The 27,146-nt window shown below is 38.3% G+C and overlaps 1 protein-coding gene across 2 annotated transcripts in view; it reads right to left on the bottom strand.

The window, feature by feature from the left end:
• The window catches only part of B4GALNT4 (beta-1,4-N-acetyl-galactosaminyltransferase 4), a 205,104-nt gene that overhangs the window by 36,960 nt on the left and 140,998 nt on the right, over positions 1–27,146 (bottom strand). For both annotated transcript variants that reach the window (XM_014070640.2, XM_014070639.2), the window contains exons 4-7: positions 23,061–23,156; positions 22,010–22,100; positions 21,462–21,562; positions 16,332–16,399 (exon numbers count right to left, since the gene is read on the bottom strand). In XM_014070640.2, the coding sequence (XP_013926115.2) occupies positions 16,332–16,399; positions 21,462–21,562; positions 22,010–22,100; positions 23,061–23,156 (356 nt within the window). The remainder of the gene's footprint in view (positions 1–16,331; positions 16,400–21,461; positions 21,563–22,009; positions 22,101–23,060; positions 23,157–27,146) is intronic.

The following is a 27,146-nucleotide window of genomic DNA, read 5'->3' as shown; positions in this document are numbered from 1 at the left end:
TAGGAATAGTGGATGTAACAAAAGATAAAGATAAGAGGTAGGAGTGCAAGGATTAAGTGTATCAGCTGAGATCTAAATGACAATGGTTTTATCTCAGCCCTAAACTTAGCAAACGTCATTTTGAAAAGCCCCGATTTCCAGTCTCAGGTTTTTTTAACCCTATTATTTAAGTTATAAGGCCTGCCTTGAAGGGTTATTGTAGAAATATTGGGATTGCTTGAAATGGGCTGAATAAATGCTAAAGATTGAATAGCAATATTTGCTCACGTGCCTGCTCTCTTTGTGCAGAAACATATTACATGTAAAGATTGCTGAGGCATCCAATACTGGGGATTGAGCAAGCTAAAACAAAACTTTACCTCCCTACCACATATTCCAGCAATGTATTATCATGGAACCTAACATAATCCTTACTAACACTATTATCATCTTTCCTCGAAAATAAGACCGGGCCTTATAATTTGTTTTGACCAAAAGACCCATTAGGTCTTATTTTGGGGGGATATCTTATTTTGTGGCTGGCTGGCCGGCCGCTCCCACCCACCATCAGCTTGCCTGCAGCTGCAACAGCTTACAAGGCTTCCCAGGACAGAGACACTTTTTGCCCAGATAGTAGGGAAGAAGGAGGGTCACGAGAAAGAATGGGACCTTGACATAAATACTTTGCTTAGTCATTGATCATATATATTCAACACTTTGCCTATTTGTGGTTCAATTATTTGTAGGTTGTTAGCTGCCCAGTGCCAACATGCAATGAGATGGGTAGCAAATCAACAAACAAACAAATAATAAAATGCAATCATGACAACTTTGAATGTGTCTTCTGATTTTGCTTGTGCAAATAAAATTGGACTTCAATCATTCATTCAAAAGTGACCCAAACCTTGTATGTATTTACAAATCACATATGCATAACTTTGGACCATAGCTTTTAAATGTCAAATACAATGCAGTACTGAAGCATCTATGGGAAAACTTCAAGCATTCAGAAAGCTATCTTTGCTATGAAGGAGATGAAGCATTGAAGGAATAAAAAGATGAATTAGAACAAAAGCAAAGAGGATGCTGTCAGTAATTCCAGCTATAATAGATGACCGCCTCCAGCTGACACAGGGGAGATAGATGAGCTGCAGCTACAGCAGAGATCCTGCCATGGTATCAGTGCTGCCTGTCAGTTCTGATTGGTGAGAGCAGAAGTCTCCTAAAATCCTCCTTGCTGGCTTGGTGCACTGCATGTTGCTGCTGCTGCCATGGAAACCATATCCATCTTCCATCCAGGGAGCCAAAAGACTGCTTTGAACTAGCTAAGAAACTCAATCAATGCTGTGTGTTATTCATTTTAATAACAATACAAACTCTCCAGAGTTCAATGAAGTTTGATAATTTTGTAAATTAGGGATTTTTAAGCCCTGGGAAGAAAACAAGAAGACTCTCCATGGAAAAACAAGGCCCAGCCTCCCAAAATATAAGCTGGAGAGTTACTAACTTTAGCTGAGGCTTGCTAACTGAGCTGTGGCACTATCTTTGCGGAAATGATGGACGTTTTTCTAATAGCAACAATACTGGGCTACCCAGAACTTGCTAAGGACAGGGGCATTATAGGTAGTTTACTTCAAAGATCACAGGAAGCCACGATATAAATGACTTCAAAGAGCTGCCCAAATGTGCCACAATCAACTTAGAGAAGCCATATTTAATCCCTGGCATCTTCATTCCAAATAACAGAGTTCAGATGCTCAGAAAGTACTTGGTTGATAGCTCTTTACATTCTTAGTTTACACTTCTTCAGAAACATTCCACCCCTGCCAAAAAAAAAAAAAAAAACCCAGAAAAAACAAAATGGCCATTTTGCACCAAAAGTGGTATTCTACCAGTTCAGACCAGTTCGCCCGAACCAGTAGCAGAAATCATGGGTGGCCCTGCCCACCGACTCTATGGCATCCCATTTAGGCCCCTTTTAAGCAAAAAACTCATGTGTGGAAGGCTTAGCATATGTGTGGAGGTGGCGCATATGAACAAAGTGCACGCAATCACGCATGCGCACCCTCCAGTGGTGGGTTCCTAACTGGTTTACTACCAGTTTGCTGAGAGGGCATTTTGCATGCACACTACTTGCTTCACTCGTGCTCCCGTCCACTGCACATTGCTGCACATGTGCAGTTGACTGAAAACTGTTCTGTGCATGCACAGAAAGATGCCGGCAATGGGAGAAGAAACTGGGGAACTGGTTTGAGGGTGTGGCAGGAACCGGTTCCAGAGACCCAGGCTGCCATAGTACTACCGGGTCAGTCGAACCAGTCTGAACCCACCACTGGCGCACTCACATTTGCGAACCGGTAGGGAAGGTAAGTAAATACCACCCCTGCTTTGCACCATTTCTTTACTTCAACAAGTGTTTGTCTGAATTATATCATTTGAAAGACAAGTACTTCTGGAAATCTAGTTCAAATTAGCACTTCTGAAACTTTAGTTGCCTAAGGAAAGTAAATAAGAGTACCAAAAAAACTCTGGTCTTGAAAAGATAAATGAGAAAGAATTGATTAACCACTAGTTTATACAGATGCTTAAATAAATTTAAAGTTCCTTTTCCTTATGGGATCAATTCTACAAAAGGGCCTAATGAATCTTCTTTGAAAAACAGGTTTCCAGTTGAGACTTGAACTCTCTTCTGATATTTTTGTTTTCTAGTCCCTTTATTTCACTTCTCATAGTGATTCATTAGTTTTTAAATTAATTCTCTACCACTCCAAAAGGAATATGAATCCCCTTTCCAAATAATTATCTATGAAGTAGGGGGATCAACTTAGGTGCACTGAATGGAGGCAGATGCCTTTTGACAAGGAGATTCACTGAGAGTGAGAACTGTAGAAAAACACTTAGGGTCCATGGATGAATTGTCTTCTCTATGGATGTGCTCCAATTGTCCATAATTCTTCCTCATTGTTAAATCATACATTCAAGGCCATCTTTCTTTTTATAAATACAGTGCATTATACTGCTTTTTGACTGAAATGCTCTATAGAAAACCTTTTTTTAGTTTGGTTAAGCTCTGATTTTTTTCCCTCTCTTTTAAATGCCCTAAATAGCCTGTCTCTGTTGCCAGGTTATCCTTGGATTTTCTGTTTACATCAAGCTTAGATTCTTTGTTCTTATCCTTTTTCCTTTACATGATCACAGGGCTATTCAAGGAAGAAGTAGGTACAAAGACTTTCCTTTTCAAAGAGCCCCATGCTGTGGTAAGCATGTTGGGCATTAAACGTTAAGAAAAAAGAAGAACAGAGAGACTTCTGGATCTTTTCATAAAGTTTAGAAAGTAAATCTCCATCTGCCCTTGGTCTGAGGTGAAGAATTTTCATACATATTTTTTATTAAAAATTGGAATGACCTGCATCGAATTGTATAACTACATTTACCTCTCCTGGTTCATTAATACCCAGCTGAGATTTTTAGATAGAAGCTCAGACGGGCCATAAAACGTAAAAGAATTAACAGATATAGCATATGTTATCATCTAAGAAGGAGATGGGTCCGAACATAGAATTCAGGATCTAAATATTGGAGATTGTACGATCTCTTCACACCTATGAACCTTATGATCACATAAACATAAAAGGAGTGATAGATAAAAGATACAAAGTTACCTCTTTGCTGGCCCTTAAGTCAAATAAATGTATTTAAGAGACTAGGAAACTTTATGATGCAGTTTAAATTCCAATGAGAATTTCCTTCCCTATGTATATCTTAATACATTTAACTCTTATTTGAAATATTTGTGTCTGTTAGCATTCACTGATAGCTCCATTAGGCCTAATCTCAGCATCCAAGAAAAGTACCGTATGTTATGAACTCTTTTCCTTTTGAATAGGATTCAATGACTTACCGGTATATAGTACTCTTACATATGTTCAGTAGCACATCCTCTAACAAGGATGTTCCTGAAAAATTCAAATCCCTAACATAAACTGCATACCTGCTTGAGTTCAAGAACACAAATGTTGTTTAGAACCTGTATATTTCTGTTCCTTTCTTTCTTCTCTTAGTGAGGGATGAAGGTCTTACAAAGTTTGAAAGCATGTCTATGCATTTTAACCAATAAACAATCTCTTATATTTTACATGATGTATGACGCTAATTAAGATCACAAAAAACAAACAAACCCCCAAACAAACATGGAATTACAAAATAGAATGACTGAAAGGGATCTTAGATATGATCAAATCCAGCTCCCTATTCAGTACAGGAATCCACTAGTGAAGCATCCCTGACAGGTGACCATCCAGTACTCACTTAAACATCTCCAATAGAGACGAGTTCACTCTTTGAGACTCTCTTATTTGAAAAGCTCTTATAACAACATTTACCTTCCTATAATTTAAAACCAACATTGTTTATCCTATCTTCTGGATCAAAAATTGTTCAAACTAAAAGAGAACTTTCTTTATGAAGATATAGTATTTTGGGAAGGAAGGGAATGGAAAGAAAGAAAGAAAGAAAGAAAGAAAGAAAAGAAAAGAGGTGATCCTGGAGTTTTCTCCAAGCCAGAAGTTACTGTTTCTAAGATTACAGATCATAGAATAAGCTGCTAGTAAAAGGCAGTTATCCATTTGGTTTTTTTAAAAAAATAAATAGGAGTAGTGCAATACTTTAGAACAGTTGCATGTTGCAATCTAAGAGGCAAAATTAAGTATATTTCTGGCTAAGACATGAATGAAGGAAGTTTATATGATCCAGCAGATGCACTCAGTGATAGAGCTCAATAAGGCCTGGGAACAAAGCAACAAAAAAGGTGTAGATTAGGAAACTCATGTGATTGTGTTTGTTTCATTTTATTTAATGGGTTTTTAAAAATATTAATCCACACACTGAACCAGTGTGATTTATAACACAATTAAACACACACATACGCAAACACTAAAATATGTCCCAAATCAGACACATAGACACTTTTTATAGCATATATGTGTTGTATGTGCGTATGCTCATACATACAAGCAGGGCATGTAAACTAGCAATGTCAAGTCCTGCTCATCACAGCTGTACTTCAATTGAACAAGGATAAAAAGCTCCTCTAATTTCCCCTGAGAACTCCTGGAGGTAAAAAGACTTCTTGCTATCAAAGCTGGCTAGTCTCCAATCAGCTGTTTCATTGAACAGGGTATGGCAAATAAGTCCCAACAATTGTCACCCCTACTAATGATGCCCACCCTTCCCTTGCTCTTTTTTCCCATTGGCTTTTAATTAGATTACCACAGTACTTTGTCCCAAGCTAATCAACTGCAAGGCAATCTGCAGCAACGTAACAACTCTCTCCCCATCAGTTTGAAAACACTAGCCACAGGAGAAATGTTATACAACTAGTGTATATCCCTTGGCCAAACAATGCCAAATGTTCAAATGTTAGACCCTAAGTTCACTAAGCACTTATTGTATATACAAAGAGAAAAATAAAAATAAATAAAAAGTTAGGCCCTTTCATTTAAAATCAGAGTTTTCAGAAAAATGAAAAAACACTGAACCAAAATATAACGAGCTCTCAATTATGGATTGTATCAAATCATTTCCAGGAACATAAATAAGGAATCATAAATCATTAAGAGTGATGGTGGTTCAGTGGTTAGAATGCAGTATTGCAGGGTAACTTTGCCGATTGCCAAGAGCTTGATCCTGATTGGCTCAAGGTTGACTCAATCTTCTAAGGCCAGTAAAATGAGGACCCAAATTGTTGGGGACAATATGCTGATCTGTAAACAACTTAGAGAGGGCTGTAAAGCACTATTAGGCGCTATATAAGTCTAAATGCTATTGCTAGCTCAGCGTCTCCAAGGAGAAGTTCCTAATGATGGGCTATGAGCATGTACTTAATGCATTTAAACAAAGTATTAAGTATCAGGACATGCCTGCTTTACCCAAGAATGTTTTCTTGAACATACAGTGAGATGGATGAGTAATGATGGTAAGGCTATAAAATACCTTTGCTAGCTTGCTCCTGACTTTGCTTTGTAGTGTTCAGAGAAAATCGAACAAAGGCATTTATTTTTTAGTTGTTTCAAGAAAATTCATGAGCAAATACTTTAGTTCATAGGTTAGGGTTAAGCTCTGTTCATTCCCTTTTTCTCATGGGATTTGAGAACACCAGAGGTTGGTTGCTCCCGATTCAGCCTGGTTCAGCCAAACCGGTAGTGGAATTCAGAACTGACAGTGACCCAGGCTGGCCATGCCCCTGAACCAGTTCCCTTGCCACTACTGGACTGCAGCCATTTTGGTTTTTAGTCACTGCGCATGCGCAGTTCACTGCAAATTGTTCTGCGCATGCGCGAAGAACAATTTGTGCTCTACTTGAGGCTGCCCCTGAAGAGTGTTCGGAGACTACAATTGGTCCAGAATGCAGCCGCGTGAGCGATATCGGGTGTACCTAGGTACACCCATGTTACACCTATCCTCCACGAGCTGCACTGGCTTCCCATCGGTCTCTGAATGCGCTTCAAGGTGCTGGTTGTTACCTTTAAAGCCCTACATGGCTTAGGACCTGGATACCTATGGGACCGCCTCCTGCCACATACCTCTCAACAACCTATAAGATCCCACAGATTGGGCCTCCTTCGGGTACCGTTGACCGGGCAATGCCAGTTGGCGACTATTCAGGGAGGTCTTTCTCTGTAGCTGCTCTGGCCCTGTGGAATGATCTTCCCGCAGAGATCCGGACCCTTCCCACTCTCTCGGCCTTCCGTAAAGCCACTAAAACCTGGCTGTTCCAGCAGGCCTGGGGCTGTTGACCCCAAAATATGGTCCAGCCCCACTTGAAATGGAGTGCATGGTGCATTTTTAAATCTATCTTTTCTTTCCTCTTTTTCTTTTGATTTGTTTGTATTGTTAGCCGCCCAGAGTCCTACGGGATTGGGTGGCATACAAATGTTATTAAACTTCTAAACTTCTAATTTACATTGAACAGTGCATATGCACCCAGGGGTTAAGAAACAGTAGTAAAACTGGCAGCAACCCACCCCTGGAGAACACCCAAGAACACATACCTGAGATGTTTTCAAGAATGGGACACATGGGAACGGAAAAACAAATTCATTTTTTAAAATTCATTTTTGGGCAAGGGGTTCAGGGAACTTTAAATCCATAGCTTTTTGGAGTTGAAATAGTGAATTACTCTCAGTCTCATTACATCTCCAACAGAGAAATTGAGGTAAAATATATATTGGCCTTTGTTTCTTGACCTGCTGAGTGCTTTGATTGTTAATTGATACAAGTACATGCTATATCTTAATATTCCCCCTGCATGAATCAGTGTTAGATCATTGAAAGAATCACATTTTTAAAATTCTGCTGAAATACCAGCATGGTGGCATTGCTGCTGGAAAATTTCCATCATGCCAGGCATCAGTTTCATCTCAGCTCCTCTATTCTTTAGGCATGTGTTTGTCCATTCATATTCTGTTCCTCCATTTAAGAGCCAAGGTGGCGCAGTGGTTAAATGCAGCACTGCAGGCTACTGCTAGATCAGCAGGTCAGCGGTTCAAATCTCACCGGCTCAGGGTTGACTCAGCCTTCCATCCTTCCGAGGTGGGTAAAATGAGGACCCAGATTGTTGGGGGCAATATGCTGACTCTCTGTAAACCGCTTAGAGAGGCCTGAAAGGCCTATGAAGCGGTATATAAGTCTACTGCTATTGCTATTGCTATACTGCTATTGCTATTTGAATGACTGTCCTCATCATTCTCCTCTAGCAACAGAGAAGCAATAAGCATTCAGCACACATCTTCATTATTACTTTGGAATGGTCAGTGTCTTGACCCTAGTGAGAAAACTCTAAAAGACCCACGCTTCACCTCCCGTCTGATGATACAGCATAGGCTGTATATAGAGAAAAAGGAGGGTATGCAAAGAAAAAAGAGAGAGAGAAAGACAAATATAAATTGGGGGTGAGGGGGAAATGAAACTAGTGCATAGGCCGTGACTTCCAGAAAAAAGCTTGTAACCTTCACAGAGATCTATTTAAATATTACTTTTACACCATTACAACTATGTGCGAAACATTTCCTTACTCACTGCATGAAAAGGACAATGGAGTTTATATGTGTTAAAAGAGCACAATGTCCATTCATGACTCACAATGTCATGAATGGACATTAGGAGGACTCTCTCTGCAAAACAAAAAACAAAACAAAACACACCCACCCATTTTATCTCCCCCCCCCAGCAACTTGTGAGATACAATGGGCTGAAAGAAAGTGACTTCCCCAAAGAGAGTAGTGAATTTCCATGGCTGAGGATCAATTTGAATCTTAGGTTCTAACCTCTGCATTACACTGCAGCCATTTTACCATATGTCAAAATAATATATTGACAGGAGGCATAGTAACTCTTCCATGAGAAGAACCAGAAAATAAGTTCTGTATTCAGAAAGAGAACTAGAACTAATGACTGAAGATTCCAAAAAGATGTCGATTTCTAACAGACAGGAAGCAGGCAAAATCACACCAGATTACAATTAGCACAGGAGCTCCCAGGACTGTGTGCTCTCTCCACTTCTCTTCTTTCTCTATACCAATGATTGCACCTCAAATGAACCATCTGTTAAACTACTGAAGTTTGCAGATGATACAACGATTGGTCTCATTCTAGACAATGATGAAACCACATACAGATGGGAGGTTGAACAACTAGCCTCATGGTGCGACTGGAACAATCTGGAACTGAACACACTCAAAACCATAGAAATAGTGGTAGACTTTAGGAGAAACCCTACCATACTATCACGTCTTACAATACTAGACAACACAGTGTCTAGTATCAACAGTAGAGACCTTCAAATTTCTAGGTTCTATCATATCTCAAGACCTAAAATGGACACCTAACATCAAAAACTTCATCAAAAAAGCACAACAAAGAATATTCTTTCTGCACCATCCCAGGAAGCTCAAACTGCCCAAGGAGCTGCTGATAAAGTTCTACAGAGGAATTATTGAGTCTATCATCTGCACCTCTATAACTCTCTGGTTTGGTTCAGCAACCCAAGAAGATAGACATAGACTTCAAAGGATAATCAGAACTACAGAAAAAACAATTACTGCCAACCTGCCTTCCATTGAGGATCTGTGTACTGCACGAGTCAAAAATAGGGCTGTGAAAATATCTACAGACCCCTCACATCCTGGACATAAATTGTTTCAACTTCTACCCTCAAAACAATTAGGGCACTGCACACCAGAACAACTAGACACAAGGACAGATTTTCCCTGAATGCCATCACTCTGCTTAACAAATAATTCCCTCACCACTGTCAAACCATTCACTAAGGCTGCATTACTATTACTATTAGTCTTCTCATCGTTCCTATCACCCATCTCCTCCCACTTATGACTGCAGGACTGTAACTATGTTGCTTGTATCCTTATGGTTTATATTGATATTGATTGTTTCCCGATAGCTTATTTGTACCCTATGACTATCATTAAGTGATAGTCTTATGGTTCTTGACAAATGTACCTTGTCTTTTATGCACACTGAGAGCAAAGACAAATTCCTTGTGTGTCCAATCATACTTGGCCAATAAAGAATTCTATTCTATTCTATTCAACTTTAGGAGAAGCTTCCTAAAAGTAACAGCTGTTGCCTTGGGCAGTTACAGAGTTCCTTCACATGATGCATTGTAGTGAAATAGAGAAAAGGCTCCAGTACTGAAAATTCTGTACGAATTGGAACAGATATCTTCTAAAGATACCCACTTACTCAAATGGCCTGTTTTTCTGTTGACAGGGTACAAAACAAGAGAAGATAATTTTGTACATAAGGGAAATACCTCTTCAGCAAAATGCCAAGAGAGGTCCAGCTTGACAATGAACTAATGGACCAAGAGAAGACGCAGCCATAAGAGAGTTGCCAGCTTCACTGAAAGAAGAATAAAAACAATGGGAATGAAGCTGTCAGACTTCTAATTTGACAGAAAGTAGCTTAACTTCAAAGTGACTGGCCTTAGCGTAAAACAGGGAGAGAAGAGAAGACAGTAAAGGAAACAGAGAAGAGACAGAGCACATAGTAAGAAAAGGAAAAGGGCTAATAGAAAAATAAGTTTAATTGCCATTTTAAGCAGCTTTGAGAGACAAACTGGATTTGCACAGCCTAAAATGAGGATGAGCAGTTTATGGTTCAATGTTTGTTGAAGTTTAGGTATAATCTTAGCACACCATGTAAGCAAGACTATCATGTTAAGTTGTGGTGTGATTTATGTGATTGGAACTACAATGTTATGAGAACACAGCAAATTGCTTTGTGAACTTGGATTAAAACAGGTCTTGGGTCAAGAAAGTTGGGTTTAAGCTAACCATCTACAGCCAGTGAAGTCAACTGACCTAACTCAATTTTCAGAAAATTAAATAATAATAAGTCACAAAATAAAAAGACCTGAAAATAGAATGCAACATAAAGGAAAGATTGTACCAATGATGATAGGTGTCTTGGGTGCAATCCTAAAATATCTGGAGTACCACTTAAACATCATCAGCATTTAAACACCATCAAAAATGCCAAATCCAGTCTAAACATCTGGCTGACTATGTGACTAACAACAACAACAACAATAATAAAAGTCGAAAGATGAATACAAGAAAGAAGTAATTGAGTAATTGAGAAGTGAGCTGAAAATTGGAAAAGCAAAGCTATGCATGGCCAATATTTGAAAAGTATTGAAGGCAAAGCTGACCAAAAGCTAACTTGGAACTGGTTAAGATCAGGAGGACTGAAAAAAGAAACAGAAGGCTTTATTTTGGCAGCTCAAGAACAAGCCTTAGCCACAAACTGCATGAAGGCAAAAATTCAACATGTTACCACCAACAGCAAATGTCGCCTCTGTAATGAGAAAGACGAGACAGTCGACCACTTGATCAGTGGGTGCAGCAAAATTTCACAAACTGACTACCTACAATGCCATGACCGTGTTGCTAAGATCATTCACTGGAAATTGTGCCAAAAGTTTGGATTTGAGTACAGCAAAAACCACTGGGAACATCAGGTTCAGAAGGTTTTAGAGAATGAGAAAGTCAAGATCTTGTGGGACTTCAGAATTCAGACTGACAGGCACTTGGCCCACAACACACCTGACATAAAAATAGTTAAAAGAAAAAAGTATTGCTCATGGACATTGCAATACCTGGAGATGCACGAATTGAAGATAAACAGCAAGAAAAAATCACAAAGTACCAGGACTTGCACATTGAAGTTGAACAACTGTGGAAAAAGAAATCATGTGTTGTCCCAATTGTAATTGGAGCCCTTGGAGCAATACCTAAAGGGCTACCTCGCTATTTGAAAAATTTAAATTTATCAGACTTGAACATTCTGATTCTACAAAAAACCACCCTACTTGGAACAGCTTATATCCTCCGACGTTACCTTAACAGTTCCTAGGTCCTTGGTTAGGACTCGAGCTGTTGAGCTACCAACCAGTCCCAAAGGCTGTGAATCTCACCAAAGATTAACATAATAATAATAATAATAATAATAATAATAATAATAATAACAACAACAACAACAACAACAACAACAACTCCGCCGTTGCCAGTCCCAAGCCCGGATGAGAAAGGAGGAGAGTTGGGGTCAGGTTGGCATCTGGTCCCGTAAAACAAACCCTGCCAACCCATACAATATGGTGAAAAAAACAAATAAGAATTCCATACCGCATTGGTCGTCACGCGGGTTAACAAGGGCCGCGGCGGATGTTGGGGTCCCTGGACATCCGTCGACAAGTGGGCTACAAGTGGACCAGCCAACAAAATGACAAAAATATAGTGCAGATGAAAACCGTGCCATAATGGCCTGTTACTACAACTCAGAGCCAGAAAAAAGAGGCTATTTAAAGCGAATGTATGAATTATGGAAACAACAATATCCAGATTCAAATGTTAGTGAACAACAACTAGCAGATCAAAGGTGATTTATTATACGGAATAAAGTGTTTAGAGAAGTTGAACATGAGGAAATGCAGGCAAATTGCAAAACCCAAAAAACAATATCACAAGCAGAAATAACTGATATTCAAGACACAACTAAAGACATTATAGTAGAACTCCCAAAAGAAGCTCTCGGGGAGGAAATAACATCACCACCACTAGAACCAGTTATCACTGAACCAACTGATGAACTAACTCAAAAACAAAAAGAATTGAAGGATAAGATCATGGAGCATTTTCTGCTTAATGAGGAAAGGCAACGTTTACCATCACTAAAAACTGTGCCTAAGAAAATTTTGGCCCCTATCATGAAAATGGTTAATGCAGTGTTTTCAACAATTGAACCGGGATCCATCTTGGAAACAAACCAGTTAATGTACAGCGCAGCTGTAATAGTCACTAATGAACTAGGCATTAAAATTAAAGTACCTAGTCACACAACAGAAAAAGCATCAAAGCCAAAGTGGAAAATCCGTTTAGAACAAAAAATCAAAAAATTAAGGGCAGATGCTAGTAACTTAAAGAACATGCATGAGCAACGGCTTAAAAACAACAAAATCATAGATCGGCTAATCAGAAGATATAGATTGGATACAAGAAACATCGATGAAGCTGTAGAGATTGTAAAACAGCAGATAACAGCAACAACTAGAAAAATTGAAAGATATGAGGCACGAATCATCCAATATAAACAAAATCAGCAATTTCGATCAGACCAATGGCGTTTTTATCAAAGTCTTAATGTGAATGGTGACACCAAAAGTGAAAAACCAGAAAAGCAGGCCACAGTTGAATTCTGGAAAGAATTGTGGGAAAATGCAAAGGACTACAACAAGGAAGCAAAGTGGATACATGACTTTGAGAAAAGCATTGGCAACAAACAAATGCAAGTATTAGAAATAACAACTGAGATGGTCAAAAATCGAGTTAAAAAGGTAAAGAATTGGACATCACCTGGAAAGGACCAATTACATGGTTTCTGGCTCAAATATCTGACCAGTTTACATGCAATATTGGCCAGGCAACTGAATGAAATTTTACAAAAGGGCCAAATTGATGAATGGTTGACAACGGGAAAAACATACTTGATTCAGAAAGATGCAACTAAAGGAACAACACCTGAAAACTACAGACCAATAACATGCTTGCCAACAACCTTCAAATTACTCACAGGCATTATTGCAGATAACATGATGGATTATTTGGAAACAAACAACATCTTGCCAGTAGAGCAAAAAGGCAACAAAAGAAGGAGCAGGGGCACAAAAGATCAGCTCCTAATTGATAAAATGATATTAGAAAATTGTAAGAACAGAAAAACAAACTTGAATATGGTCTGGATTGATTACAAAAAGGCATTTGACTCACTGCCACATAGTTGGATCATAAAATGCTTAGAAACAACTGGCATTAGCAAAAATATTACATCCTTTACTGAAAAGGCAATGAAACAATGGAGAACTGAGTTGGCAGTAGGGAATGAGATCTACGGAATGGTTAATATCAAGCGAGGAATTTTCCAGGGTGATTCACTTTCACCTCTTCTCTTCATCATCACAATGATCCCACTGTCAGTAATTTTAAAAAAAATGAAATTAGGCTACCAAACAGCCAAAGAAGCTGAAAAAATTTCGCATTTACTATATATGGATGATTTGAAACTCTATGGAAAGTCAGAAATAGAAATCCAATCATTGACAAACACAGTCCGAGTATTCAGCACCGATATTTCAATGCAATTTGGCATGGAAAAATGCGCCACTGTATCCATAAAAAGAGGCAAAATCACTGCATGTGAGGGAATTGAAATGCCCAATGGCCAACTAATTAAATGCAACGAAAATGAAGCCTACAAATACTTAGGCATTCTGCAGTTGGATAACATCAAGCATGGAGAAGTAAAAACTATTGTCAGGCGAGAGTACACCAACAGAGTTAGGAAAATTTTGAAATCTAAATTGAATGGTGGAAATACAATCAAGGCCATAAATACCTGGGCAATAAGATACACAGCTGGTATAGTTAACTGGACACAAGCTGATTTGGACATTTTGGACCGAAAAACCAGGAAACTAATGACAATGCACTACAGTTTACATCCACGTGGTGATACTGATAGACTATATCTGCCCCGAAAATCAGGTGGCAGAGGATTATTACAAGTGAAGCAAACAGTTGAAGAAGAAAAACATGCACTGGCTGATTATTTAAAAGAAAGTCAAGAACATCTATTAATCGAAGTAAAGAACAAAAATCTACTGAAGGCCCAACAGACGAAACAAGAATACAGAAAAGATGTGATAAAACCAAGAATGGAAAGTTGGCAGAACAAAGCACTGCATGGCCAATTTCTGGAAAAAATAAAAGATAAAGTGGACAGTGAACAAACTTGGTTATGGTTAACAACAGGTACATTAAAGAAAGAAACAGAGTCACTAATCCTGGCTGCGCAAGAACAAGCTATCCGCACAAATGCCATTAAGGCCAAAATCGAAAAATCCTCTGATGATGCCAAATGCAGACTTTGCAAAGAAGCTGATGAAACTGTTGATCACATACTCAGCTGCTGTAAAAAAATCGTGCAGACTGATTATAAATTGCGGCACAATTCAGTAGCACAAATGATCCATTGGAATTTGTGCAAAAATTATAATATTTAAACAGCAACAAACTGGTGGAAACATCAGCCTGAAAAAGTCACCGAAAATCAGATGGTCAAGATCTTGTGGGATTTCCGTATACAAACTGACAAAATGAGTCCCCCTTCGGGGGAAAAGGGCGGCATACAAATACAATAAACTGAACTAAACTGAACTGAAAATACTGGCGCATAATACACCAGACATCACACTGGTTGAGAAAAATAAGGTCACGATCATAGACATCGCAATACCAGGTGATAGCAGGGTCGCCGAGAAGGAACATGAAAAAATTGCAAGATACCAGGACTTAAAAATCGAAATTCAATGACTATGGCACAAACCAGCAGTGATAAGTCCAGTGGTAATTGGCACACTGGGTGCTATTCCAAAAGCACTGGAATTACATTTAAAACAGTTAAAAATTGACAAAATCAACATCAGTCAAATGCAAAAAGCCGCACTGCTTGGATCTGCACGCATATTACGAAAATACGTTACGACGTCCTAGGCCCCTGGGTGGGGCCCGACTAGTAACCAATGCCAAATCCGGCGAAACAACTGGCCGCTGTGATACAATTGTATAATAATAATAATACTTTAGCTGTTTGCTGTTAGCAAAACAAACAACAGAAGCCAGGTCAGTTGCAACTCTGCTTTCAGCTGGCAATTGGCAATTACCAGCAAAAAAGCACCCACTAGGCTGATTAACTGGCAAGGAAGGAGAAAGATGTGGTTTCATAGCATTAAGTTAGTCCAGTGCTATTACTGAGCAAGCCCTACTCCATAGTGGGGTCACAACACAGGTATGAAAGGAAAGGGCTTGCCATAAGTAATCCCGCTTTGCTGCAGACTCCCTGCTTGCCTCAATATATTTTCATAGCTGTTATTCTGCAGCCTGTTTCTTCTAAACAGTAAACATCCTTAATACCCAATATGTTACTTCTAAATGTGGAATCACATGGTACATGACCACTTGATAGTTGTGAATTCATAAGTTCTTTGAAAAAAGCAAGTTCACCCCCCACTTCAACCATACCTCCAATGTGGAGGTCATTATTCTACCTAGTCGGGCAAGAAGTTCAGAGCAACACCTTTTGGACAAGGGCCAGTTCTGTCCATCTCATGGATCTAATTCAATACTGAAGCTGAGATTACACTGACTCTGATATAATATACTGAAATGCACATGAAGTCTTTCTGCAATGTGCTCTTTGCATGACTTGTTGGGAAGAGGCCTTTGAACAGACTCCTTTAGAGCCTTTAAGCATCAGTTCCTAGAGGCCTGAGTGGGGGACTGTGAGAAAATTGAGAAATTCAGAAGAGTGTTTGGAGAAAGAGAACAAGACTCTCTGCTGGGTTGAATTTGTTCTGGAGATCCCAAAGCTCCCCATAGAAAATCTTCCCATCCGCAACAGGAACAGAAACACTGCTCTGTGGCTGGCCTGGGATTTACCAATTCCAAAGTTCCATTTACCTGTGTTAAATGATTTCAGATTGAGCCCCGTGGATTATGCACTCTTGAGGCTACAGTAATCTCTATTTCCACAGATTTTAGGGGAGAGAATTAAAGCAAAAACAAACCAGCCCGAAGAAAAATGAAAAGCCATTCTTCCATTTCATGACTTGGCTGCTCTCCTTTGTCAGTTTCGAAAGAAGTGAATTATTCTTCCTTTAATTCTTAGGATCAATCTATCCATCAAAATGAAAAATGGAAGGAAATGGCGGGAGCACTTACCGGATTGGCTTCGAGACTTGAGAGCTAAATTTTGTGAATTCTCCTGGAGCAGTCCACTCAGAGCCCAGCTAAGGAGGTGGGAAAAAGAAGAAGAAATGAAGATATTGTTTCATATTTTTTTTTGCAGAAATAAAATGTATGGATGTTTCCTAATAACCTCATTAGTGACAACTGACATCTGCTTAAAAAAGCAGCTACTCAGAGAAATTTGTTTCTATTGCCTTCCAGTATTTTTTTTTACTTTCTAGTCTCACTTACTGAGATCTCTTGATACTCTCCTATTTAAACACTAATCTAATTCAGCCAGGTTTGGCTTTTGCAAATAGGCAAGATTGAAAAGGACTGATCAAACAAGAGTGGTTTGCAACTGGTTATTTCAGTGATAATGCAAAAATGGTAATCTTGTCCCATGATAGGGCCTCCAATCTCTATAATAGTAAGAGTCAGTTTGGGGTAGTAGTTGAGGAGGTGGAAAGGAAATCAAGAGATTATGAGTTTCTAATCCCACTTTAGGCATGAAAAACAGCTGGATGATTTTAGGCCAGTCACTCTCTCTCAACCCAACTCACCACAGAGGGTTGCTGTTGTGGGAAAAATAGGAGGAGGCAGGAGTATTAGGTATGCTCCCTGACTTGAGATAGATAGATAGATAGATAGATAGATAGATAGATAGATAGATAGATAGATAGATAGATAGATAGATAGATAGATAGATAGATGATAGATAGATAGATAGATATGGCTCTGTGTGTGTGTGTGTGTGTGTGTGTGTGTGTGTGTGTGTGTGTGTTCCAGCATAACTCTGGAATGCCTCAAGCAATTTCAACCAAACATGGTACACAGATGACATTCTCTGGAGAAAAATACTGTGGTGGTCAGACACCCCTAACACCCCTCGGGGGGGGGGGGTGTTCTGCTAAGATGCAGCCTGTTGTGCCTTGAAATGGATTCTACTGTACTGCTGTAAAATGGCTTCTACTGTACAGTGCAGTGGAGATGCCATGGTAACAGTTTCACAGTAGTCCACAAGGGGGCTCCCTCTTGTAAGAGGGAAAATCCAACATTAGAAAGTATGTTTGGTCCAGACATTCCCTCCCCTATAAATAAATATCTGGGCAATGCCGGGTTATCAGCTAGTAAAGTAATAAAATCTGGATTAAAAAACTAAAAAATAACTAATGCTTGAGGTAAAAATACTTGTAACTTTACAACTACTTAAAAGCTACAACTTTTTTCTCTCCTAAAGGCACTGTCTCAATTTCACCCCACAAATTATTTAAAAAAAATTACTTGTGTCTTTGTTAGCATTCCCATCTCTGCTACCTACACCTGGAATCAAAGAAGATGGAATAGTATGGAAATTACAAGAAAATCAATGCTCCAGCCTTCATTTTATCCCTCCCAATCTCATTTCCACCCCCCCTTTGTAATTGCATTTATGGGAAGGGAATAAAAATGGTAGCTTTGTGAAAGTAACATCAAATCTGCTTTTCCAATTACTCTTAAAGAAAATGGGGATGGGGGATGAAAAAGGCACTACAGCATGTTGTCTTCAGGAGAGGAAAAATTCAAGAGGGTGGGAGGCAGAGCAATGGAACCCCCAAAGGAAAAGCTATGAAACTGCTTTTGAAGCATTTGTTATGAGGTTACAACTAAGCTGTAAGTTAGTAAACTCAGCTTCAGAAAATTCCACAGCATTCTTATAGAACAGGGATGTGGCATTGATCCTAGGTCTGGGTATTCCTTATATGTGAAAGGAGGCAAAATGTGCAAGTTTTGACCCTAGCCTTTGTGCATCCATTACAAATATACACATTGAGAGAACTACGGCTGTTCTGGGACTTGGCCATGCAAGTTTAAAATATGAAGATAAAGGAAGATTTAATTTTGTTTTGCTTTAATTTGTTAACAGGATGTCAAAAGCACAGTTTATAAATCTGTGTATCCTGGGGATTTCAAAACTTCCCAGTGTTTGAGAGACAGTCTTTGAAATATAAGTGAGATAAGCAATAAAAACACATGTTCAGAGGAAGGGAAAAGAGATATGAAATCTGATCAATTTCATATGAAAACTTCTCTGTCTTGAAAGAGTGTTCCTAGCAATTGCCTACTTTCTAATGTTGTTAGAACCAAGCTATTAATCATACATACAGTATTTGTATGTGTTTTTCTCCCAAGAGTTCTCTTTCTTCTTTGCTCTTTACTGGCAAGCAAATTCAGAGGCTTTAATTCAGGGCAGAAAAAAACTTTCACGTCTTTTTCTGGCACAAAAACATTTTGCTCACATTGCTATTAAAAAAAACGCAGTCCTTCCTGGCTTCTTGAAACAATTGTGAAAGTAACTAAGAGTTTTTGCAAATTCCTCTGTTCCTCTAATAATCTTGGTTGGAATAAGGAGAGTAACTCCTTATTAGAATTAGAGAAGTAACTCCAAGCACAGGAAACTTTTGCCTAGTTATTTCTTTGCTTGGATCTGCCTAGCTGGTGTTGTCCAGATGTGTCTTTGATCTTTGATCTTGCTGGCTGCAAGTTGGAGAGATGCAATCCCTGAAGGCATTAGACCAGGAGTGGCTAGACTGAAGTAGCTAGATGTAATAGTTCTGATAACTAGGGGATAAAGTAGGAACACTGTTCTCATTGTGTGGGAGAATTCTGCTCAAATAAAAGACAATGTGCATTTCCATCTTTAAACATTATATAGCAGGTATTACCAAATTCTTACTGCTCAAAATATACCCTTTAGGTTTCCGGATTTAAAAAAATAATCCTATTTGTGTGAACCCAGGCTAAGGGCACAGTTAGACAACTCTGGATTTGTTTCACTGATGCAACCTTTTTTTGAAATCTTTTGCTGATTCCATATAAGGTATAACACGCCATTAGTATTTAACGTATAAACACACCAGTAATATTGAATGAGCAGCCCTTGAGGCCTCTATCATAACTTTGCTGCTTCTGTCAAAGATACAGATTTTGCTGAACAGCAAAACAGCGCTACAATTGTAGAAATCAAAATAGCCTAAGGAGTTGCATTAATTCTCTCTCTGTCCATTACATTTGGGTCGGTAAATGCACAGGAATGCACTTTTCCCAGATTCAGAAAAATCTACACAGGAACTATTGACAGCATGGGGGCAGAAGCACTTATTTAGCTGTTTTCAAACATTTTAAAGTTGAACAGCTGAGCTAAAACTCACAAGCATTGAAGATTTCTCCGCTGAAGTTATTTTGTACATTTGCTTAGGCTTCTTATATGCTACATTTTTCCCAACACAGCAAAGTGTTCACAGTAATGACTGGATTTTAATAGAATGCCCAACTGCTTGGGTCACATGAAGAGATAGATTTGACAAAAGGTCAAATGGCTGTTATAGGAAAAAGAGGAAGCACAATTTGGTGCAGATTCCTTGAACCGGAAGGTTAGACTTCTGAGTGTCTTAGTAAATATCAAGTTTATTCATAGCAAGACCTCTTTCATTCATGAACTGGTAGCACGTGAATGGGCAGACTCAGCATGTATCACTAAAACCGATCAGGTGAAGAAGGCAATATAGTTCTGCTAGATACAGTATATGTCCTCCTAGATTTCAGGTCCTTCAACAACCACCTATGATGATACCCAGTTGTATAAAATCATCCTAGGCCAAATCAGAGGTGCTGGAGAAGTCTTTGACTCATGCTGTAAGGGACTCATAGCTCAGATTGAATCCTCCTTTATTTCTGATCCTTTAATAGATCTGAGGAGGTTACACTCCCCTTTGAAGAGAAAGATCTGTGGCTTAGGCAATTTCCTGAAAACCTTCAGATCCTACTAGAACAAGAGATAGACACTAGGACCAGAGGAGCTCTTGCCCATCTTAAATTGGTGTGCAATTTGCAGTCTTCCCTGAGTAAAGAAACTTTACCATATGATCACACCCAACAATTAAATGACTATAATCTGGGAGTTATCTCTATCTGTAAAATTCAATTGGTAAAAATGCAGTTGCCTGGTTAGTAAGAATTGTAATATGATGTTGTGGTTACTATTAGTTTTCCAGAGCCAATCCACACACACCCAATCTGTAATGTCCTTTGTGATTTGGCTTTAAATTATTTGAGGACCTGCCTCTCCTAATTGGATGCTCCCCAACCTATACATGCATGGAGGGAAAGGATGCTAAGGGCCCTGACTCCTGACAAAGTTAAGGGGTCACAGACCCAGAAACTGTCTTCCAGTGGCCATAATGCTATGGAGTAATTTAACCTTGGTCTAATTCAGATTTTCCTCCAATCTGCCAGAATTGTTTTGTTTATCACCTTTTAAAAAACAATGTGTGCTTTAGCAAACTTTTATTTATTTTTTGTGACACTGGACTCCTGCTTTCTTTTTATTTGATTGGTGTTTTGGGTTATGGTGGTTTGGTCTAGCAGTTGGACAGACTAATTGTTTGGAATTTTATAGGATGCTTTTACGATAGTTAATTTGTAAATCATCCAGAATCTGGGAGCTTGGCAGTGCATAAATAAATGTAATAACTAATTAACTAACTCAATAAACCAAAGCATTTTGCCTGAAATCAAACTGCAAATTTCCTACTTTGTATGGGAAAACATGTCTTATTTCCACCATTTCTTTACTCTCTAACATAGAGGTAAATAGACTCTCCATACATAGTATGGAAATGAGAACTCTATTTTCACTCTAAATGAACTGAGAGAAATAAGCATAAACCTTGTGCTATAGCCACAGACAAGAGACCTACAATGCAAGGCAGTGTTAGTGAAGAAACCAAATGGGCTCAAGCTGTGAACCACAGGAGCAGAAGGGGGCTTGCATATAAAATATCACTATTGCAACATGTGAGAATTTCAAACAGACCCTCAAACACACACATTTGAATTTTGTACAATACATCCAGGTTTTAATTATGCAGCCTCCAGATGTAAAACTCACAGCTGAGTTGGTTCAAGGTTTATATGTTTCCCAGTGGCAACACTACGGTTTCATTTACATTTAACTCTCTCAGCAAGGAACCAAAGAGATGGTGCCAAATGGTACTGTTTGTAAGAAGGCTGTAAGAAGCAGATCGACCCATGGAAAGCTGCTGCAACTCTTTTGTCATCATCTAATTATCAGAAGTTGCCCACCTTGCCCACAAATGCCACCAGACGTATATTGGCCGGGGTCTCATCAGAGCTGAGCCAAAATTCAGAATTATCATCCGAAGCTACAGAAAACTGAAAATCTCCTGTAAGGAAAGGAAAGAGAATTTAGCTAGTAAGAGCAGGAAAGTTGAAATTTAAATTTGTTTCCTGTCCTGGCAAGCTACCTACATTGTCATGTGATCTTAAACATTACTGTCTGATCTAAAAAACTTGGAGTGACAGTGCCTTATTGTTTGGTTTATTTTTAAGAAGGAGGTGGGGAGAGAGAAAGAAATACTTTATTCAAAAAAATATCTTAAGCTTTTTGAAGGCATGAAACTTGTGATCTGGGAAGGGCACTGAGGAGCAAAATGTGTTACAATCATTACTTAGATAATCTGACTTCTTCTGGAGCTGCACAATAATGCCCAGGGTGAGCCTGTGGGAGAAAGGCAATAATAGGGGATTTTAAAAATATTCTGGCGTGAAGCTAGGGGAGAGAAACTCCAGAAAGGAAGCTCTGCCCTTGAAGGAAAAGTTATTGTACTCACCATCTTTGAAGGGATGAATGTAGCCAAAAATACGTAGCCCGTAATTTTTCCACTTGGGTGACACAGCCAACTTTTTTACTGTTGTACGAGTCTAGAAGTTAGAAAGGGGGGAAAAAAGAGGCTCTTTGCATGTAACATTCCACTTCACAGTGGGAAACTGGAATGTTGGACAAATGCTATCCAATAGTATTCACTGTGATAGCACACTGGAAAACCGAGCTTATATATATGAGCTTCTCCTATGTATTGGGCAAATTCAAAGCATTACATAAAACATCAGCAGAGTGAGGGAATGCCAATTAAACTTTCTCTTCAGATACAGTAAATAATGTCCTATTACTTTAGTGTTACTGTCGGCTTTATTATGTGTTGCACTATTATCTTGGTGTTTTCCTCTTCTAAGCTCTTTTACATTGCTGGCCTTTGGCTATAAAATTCATTCACTCATCCAGCAAAGTGACTATTGTAAGAATTTAAAGGCACCATTATAAGAATAAATGAAGTCAAGTGGGAATTTCTATTGTACTGCTGATCTTCCCACACTGCTGTATAACTTACTCTATCAGATTCTAATTTTGTGAGAGTTCCCATATTTGGACACAATCATAGGGACAGGAAGTTGCATAGGCTACATTTTTATTCAATTTTCTGTCCTTAGGTTGTACTGAACTTCAATTCCAATAATTTCTGGACAGCACAATTTTTAATTAGGAGAACCTGTAGCTCAGCAAATCATGATGGAACCCAACAGAAAAGACTGGTTGTGATTATTTCACTTTTGTACACTTTGATTTTTCTTTCTTTGTTGTATACAAAGAGTCAGAATGATAGGAACAGTTTACAAATGTCGTAAACGAATGAATGCATGAAAAATACTATTAAATGAAAGATATTACTGGCATTCCCTATCATTCAGATAAAGTTACATTTAACCAAATGTAAATTCACTTCAGAAGTGCTTAAGAATATTTATTGTATAGAAAAAGAGAAGAAGCACTCTCTTGGAAGCTATGAAGAACTGGCATCTTTTTGGAGATTAGATTATACTCACATGAGGATATAGGGGAAAATGCAGATTCTTCCTTAGATGTCCCACAGCTCCTCCACACCAATCTTCAAATACATGCAAGTTTGCTCTCCCTTTGTACTGCAAAATAAAATGGCACCACTTAGGTTATACATAAATTCTCTGGAGGTCTTGTAGTTTATGGTGTATATACAGGCATGTAGGTGTGTATGTAAAAAATAAGAATAAAGAACCTGAGTTCTTTAAAAAATGGATTTTAGCTTGTATCACCCCAAACCAATATTAAATGGATATGGGGTGTGTGTGTGTCTTAAATACAAGTTTAGTACGTACGATATCTTTCTCCTGCCAGGTAGACACCTAAGTTATTGATAATATTCATCAGTTAGCAAAAAAAGAAAGACTATGAATGTTATTAAACAAAATGAAGCATCACTCTATATTTTACATGGTAAATATTACCGAGCACTTACTGATGAAAATAATACTGTACATTATGAGAGGTCCTTTATTTGCTGATCAACAAATTCATTTTTTTTTTAGATATACATTAATATTTATCCTTTAAGGAATCTCACACTTCTCCCGTGTATCTTTATTTAACATATTTATAACTTGCCTACAATGCAGAGGATCTTGTAGTAGATTATACTACGTAATGCATTGTACTGATAAAGGAGAATGTTTGTAGTTCAGGGTTGAAATGAGGGGTCTTTGGTGCTCTCTGAGCTTGGTTGCTTTCTTGCAGATTTTTTTTTTTTTTTTTTTTTTTTTTTTTCTTATTTGGGAAATATATTTTATTCAATTTTCACATTCCATTTGCAATCATTTATATACAGGGTATTTACTATAAGAAAAGAAAAAAGAAAAAAGAAAAAGGGAATAAAACGAACAAGTAAAAAGGAAACACAACTCATCATTCACAACCCCACCTAACCCTTGCGTCCTCCATACACCCCATCTACCCCCTCCAACTTTCCTTTCTCCCTCTAACACTCCCCTCCTACTTCCCTTTCCCCTCAAGCCTTCCTTCTCCCCTTACTCCCCAGACACCCTCCTTACATTCCCCTTACTCCTTACATTCCCCTTACTCCTTCCTTACTCCTCCCTCTTCCTTCCCTCTACCTCCCTCCTTGGTGTATGCCTTTGTTCGAGTGTTGTTTGATCTGATAAAAGTAAAGTAAACCAAGGAAAATAATAATAATAATAATAATAATAATAAAAAAAAAGGAACCACCGTATATAAATACATTCTTGTTCTTATTAAAACTATATTAACACCCCCCCACCCCACCCCCCACAATCCCCATCCCTAATCCTCCCGACTTCCCAGGGTCCACACCTGGCACTACCTTCTATCTAAGATATCTTGTATACATATGGATTAAAAAATAAAAGTAATATATCAAAAAAAAAAAAAAAAAGAAAAGAAAAGCAGAGAAAGAAAAAAAAAGGAAAAAAAGAAAAGAGAAAAGAGAAAAAAGAAAAAAAAAGAAACCACTCTTTGTGTTGATCTCAGCCCCCCATCTTTATCTATGCTTAAATAGTATAAATCATTCTATCTATATTTTATTCTCATCTCTTACTTCTTTGCTATTTACCCCGACCTTCTGTAGACTCTCCCGTTCCCTTCCTAAACCTCATGATCCCTTCCAGTAAGATTTAAGCAGCGTAGTTTATGCCATATATTCAAATATAACTTTACAGACAAATAATCAAACTTTCCCATCTAATAAAATTTAAACAACGTAAATGATCTTTCTTTACCCCTTTTTCAAACAGTAATTCAAAATAATCTAACCCGATTTCCCCTTCTTAGTAAAGTTAAGCAGCGTAGATCAGATATTACTTTGCACAGGAATCAATTTCTGTAATTCCAACCGACTTCCCCTTCTAATAGAATTTAAATAACTTAGTTCATTCCACATGTATTTTACCCTCATCCCCCACTTGTCTGATATTTACCACTATCAAATTTATACTACCATTTGTTTAAAATATAACTCAGAGCGATTTGTAGCATGAATCCTTCCACATATTCCAATAATACTTTCAGCAAAATTCAGTTAACCTTCTATTTTAAGGTAGTCGCTTCTAACAAAATTTAAACAACATAAATCATTCCACATTCTTTTTACAGTTATCTTAAGATAATCCCAAGCGGCTTCCTGTTCTAATAAGCTTTAAACAACGTAAATTTTGCCCTCATCCCTTGCTTGTCTAATATTTATCACAAATAACGTAGTACTACCATTTGTTTAAAATATAGCTCAGAGCGATTTGTAGCATGAATCATTCCACATATTCCAATAATACTTTCAGCAAGATTCAGTTAACCTTCTATTTTAAGGTAGTCGCTTCTAACAAAGTTTAAACAACATAAATCATTCCACATTCTTTTTACAGTTATCTTAAGATAATCCCAAGCGGCTTCCTGTTCTAATAAGCTTTAAACAACGTAAATTTTGCCCTCATCCCTTGCTTGTCTGATATTTACCACAAATAACGTAGTTCATTCCACATGCATTTTACCCTCATCTCTTGCTTGTCTAATATTTACCACTATCAAATTTATACTAGCGTTTATTTGAAAAATAACTCAGAACTATTACAACCAACTTTCCCTTCAAATAAAAGTTAAATAGCATGGATCATATTCAAATAATGCTTTCAGCAAGAGTCAGTTAACCTTCTATTTTAAAATAGTCCCATCTAACAAAGTTTAAACAACATAAATCATTCCGCATTCTTTTAACCACTATCAGATTTATGCTAACGTTACTTTAGAATCTAGCTCAAAGTAGTTTCACCCAGCTTTCCCTTCTGATAAAAATTAGTCCACTTTTTCTACCGGAGAGAGGTCTCAAACCCCCATTCAGTCCTCAACTTTAGGAAGTCTTTTGAAGTATCTAAATTCTCGATCTGCGTTCTTCTGCTTCTCCGAGGGAGGAGGGGCTACCCCCTCCATCTTGCAGCCGCATGGCCAGCCGTTTGCTTTCTCCTTCCGCTTGTCTCTCCTCTCTTCCAAGCGCGTCAGGAAGTCCCGCCTTCAGAATCCTACAATAAAAATCTTGAGCTTCCGAAACAGAGTTAAGACGAAATCTTTGATTCTCAAATGTAACCGTGATGCCGGCAGGGGCCTCCCATCTGTATCGAATCTGTTGACTCCTAAGCTCTTTAGTTAAAAAGGCGTAGTCCCTTCTTGCTCTCAACATTTGGAAAGGTATATCTTTGAAGACAATCACGTCCTGGTCATCAACTCGGAGACTGTTATTATGGAACTTTTGCACAATCGCGTTTCTAGATTCTTTTGTAGAGAAATGTATAATTATGTCCCTCGGGAGCTGTCGCTGTTCCGCTATCAAAGAGTTCTGGCGATAGATTTTCCGAATCTGCCAATCAAAGTTAAGTCCCGGGCTTCCCAGCGCATGGCTGAAGGCTTCAGCAAATGTCTGTTTCAAATTCTCTTGTTCCTTTTCACGGAATCCTCTGACTCTTATTGAAAATGCCCTCCTATCAAAATTTAGCGTCATAAGCTGTTCTTCGTTATTTCTAATTTTTTCTTGTAAAATTTGAATATTGGTAGTCAAATCAAAATTAGCCTTCTCCAGACTTTCCAATCTGTTCTCTATTTCAGCAGAGTAATCTGACAGGGCAGACACGGCTGCAAACGTATTCGCCTTCATTTGATTAACTTTAGATTTTAGATCCTCATAAAGTTGCAATACAAATTCCTTAAGTTCTTGCTTAAGGGCATTAAATATTTTAAAGAGATATTCCTGTGTTAAAACTTCTCCAGTAGAGGGCGTAGGAGACAAAGGCTGAGTTTCCAAAAAAGATTGTTTAAATTCTTTAGACACATTTGTAGCAAGACGTTTCTTTGATCTGGGTGCCATAATAGATAAACAAGTAAGCAGTGCTTCGCTCCCCTCTATTTCCAAAGAAAAAGAGTTTATTTTGTTAAGGAGCGGTCTGCAGGAAGATAAGCCCGGCTAAGTACATCCAGTAATCATCCACGGAGAGAAATCGCCATTTTAAAGTCTATTTAAACAAAGAAGTCTTTAAGACAAATGGTGCTGGTATTTAAGATAGTAATAAAAGCATAAATCT

Source organism: Thamnophis sirtalis, unplaced genomic scaffold (assembly GCF_051295495.1).
Source record: "Thamnophis sirtalis isolate CommonGarterSnake01/CBP01778 unplaced genomic scaffold, rThaSir2_p1.2 scaffold_1, whole genome shotgun sequence".
Taxonomy (NCBI): domain Eukaryota; kingdom Metazoa; phylum Chordata; class Lepidosauria; order Squamata; family Natricidae; genus Thamnophis; species Thamnophis sirtalis.
The sequence above is the reverse complement of the archived record's forward strand: the minus strand, read 5'-3'. Positions and strand labels throughout refer to the sequence as shown.